Below are 2,337 nucleotides of genomic sequence, written 5' to 3'. Positions count from 1 at the left end.
CGGTTATACAAGAAAGTAGTCCTTATTCGAACAGGGAGTGTCTCCCTCGCAAAGACTCACAACCAATCACCGCACGCATGCGTCAGCCACCTGCAATCTAGCACACATGCATCCCCAATCCGAACGCTCTAGGTGGCGCTAGGCGCGAGCGTCACCTACGCGAGCGCCTCGTAATAAGCGCGGGAAATTCAAACGGGTTTACGGCCTTATCACCGTTTACAAACCTATAATTAATATAATTTTTATACCCTAATTTAATTATATAGATTATTTAATTAATGATGCAAACATGCCGCCATTCCCTCCACGCAGATGACGTCATCCCCCTTCACGCCGATGACGTCTTCCCTACCACGCCGTTGACGTCTCCCCACCACGCCGGTGACGTCATACCCCCACCACAAACTGGCCTAGAACGCCCTTACTTTGCCTACTGGTGGTCGTCACGTATAACAAAAAATATTAATTTTTTTTCGTTTTTGATATAAATTCGACCACCATGACCTAGATTTTGATGCGTAATTAATTCTAGACAAGAATTTTGCATTTCTATAAAAAGCCAATTAAAGATTAGTGCTAAGAAAAAAACTGAAAAAAACCGGTTAGGAATCACGGCTTTAGGATCACCTTAAGGAGGGTCCACATTATTGAGCCAAACCGCGAGCCGAACTTCGCCACGAACCGATCATACGTCCACATTATCGAGCCGGACTTTGTCGACTGACAATGTCGGTTCGTGGCGAAGTTCGGCTCGCGGTTTGGACTCGATAATGTGAACCCTCCTTTAAGTATGCAGTGCGCTATGTGTTCGCATGTGTATATTTTTTATGTCTGTGGTTCTAATTTCTGCAATTTTTAAGATATTGATATAATTTTTTTACAGGTCTTCTAATAAACAAGAAATTTCTATTTTAAATAGAAACAATGAAATGGAATCAATTTCTTTTGCTTCAGATGAGATGTTGGAAACAATCCAATTAGAAGATTCCACTGTGTAATTGTTCTTCTTTAACATTAATACATACATATGCGCGTACAAGTATATATATATATATATACATATATATATATATATATATATATATATATATATATATATATATAAATTGTTTAATATTTGATAATACAGATTTTTTTAAATTTTGAAATTTTTTAGAGAGATTGTTGGTTTTATTGATGAAATCGATGGACCTAAACTTGTAGGTAAAGCTCAAAATTACCAATTACTAAAATTTATATTAAATAACAACAGTTGTCACCGTATACAAGTGGTAGTATGGAATAAGGAAATAGAACGCATAAAACATCATATCAAACCGAACAATGTAATAATTTTATTATATAATATTTGTTTTGTATGTATAAATATATGTATATTATATGTATATCTATATATATTTTTCTTTTTTTTAAAGATTGTTCATATTGACGGAGCAAAAGCAAAGAAGACGAAAGTCCCAGAATTTAATCAAGGGACTCTTCCTTATGAACTTATAATTCGCTCTAATACTATCATTAATAATTTGGGTACTTTCGATTTAAAAACTGTGATTAATGCGATAAAACCACAACTGGTAAATTTATCAGACGTTTTTCAACATTTAAATTATTGCATTCGTAAGTATTTATATTTATATTTTTGTTTTTTCTTTTGCCTATAAAAACATGTAAAATTATCTACATGTTTATATATAGAAATATTTTATGTGTCTTATGTTCATACGTATATGTGCATATGTTAAAAAAAATTAATTTGTATAAAAATGTTTTCAGTTGTACGAGGATATATTAAAACCAGTTTAAATATATGTTCAAATAGTTTCAAAACTATTGGTAGTGGTTCTGTTACAGACGGAACATATAAACTGGAAATTCAAATTACCGATTACAAGCCTGAGGATAACGTCGATTTTGAAAAAGGGTACAAGAAGTCGAAATAGACTCAAATGGTCAAGTACTTGATTTTTATATTACTAGACACTACAGACGCGCGCTACGCGCGCGCTATTTATCTTTAACATTTCACTATTAACCCTATTATACACAACTGTCAAAATATACAATGACAGCTGCAAATGAAGTAAGCGCAGCAAGAAAACCAATCGGCATCGCGGAAAAGCGGCAACAATAAACTTCACATCTCCTTTTTAGAAGAGGACTAGCACACACGCGCGCTACGCACGCGCTATTTATCTTTAACATTTCACTATTAACCCTATTATACACAACTGTCAAAATATACAATGACAGCTACAAATGAAGTAAGCGCAGCAAGAAAACCAATCGGCATCGCGGAAAAGAGGCAACAATAAACTATCCATGCCTTTTTAGAAAGGG

The 2,337-nt window shown here is 34.3% G+C and overlaps 1 protein-coding gene across 1 annotated transcript; it reads left to right on the top strand.

The window, feature by feature from the left end:
- The first annotated feature begins 854 nt into the window (after positions 1 to 854).
- Positions 855 to 1,940, top strand: LOC139825114 (uncharacterized). Its single transcript, XM_071797640.1, has 4 exons — positions 855 to 994; positions 1,157 to 1,325; positions 1,416 to 1,617; positions 1,774 to 1,940. The coding sequence occupies exons 1-4, from the start codon at positions 930 to 932 to the stop codon at positions 1,938 to 1,940; spliced, it is 603 nt and encodes a 200-aa protein (XP_071653741.1). The 5' UTR covers positions 855 to 929.
- The last annotated feature ends 397 nt before the right edge of the window (positions 1,941 to 2,337 follow it).

Source organism: Temnothorax longispinosus, unplaced genomic scaffold (genome assembly GCF_030848805.1).
Source record: "Temnothorax longispinosus isolate EJ_2023e unplaced genomic scaffold, Tlon_JGU_v1 HiC_scaffold_959, whole genome shotgun sequence".
Classification (NCBI taxonomy): domain Eukaryota; kingdom Metazoa; phylum Arthropoda; class Insecta; order Hymenoptera; family Formicidae; genus Temnothorax; species Temnothorax longispinosus.
Note: the sequence above shows the minus strand (reverse complement) of the source record. Positions and strands in the feature narration are given on the sequence as shown.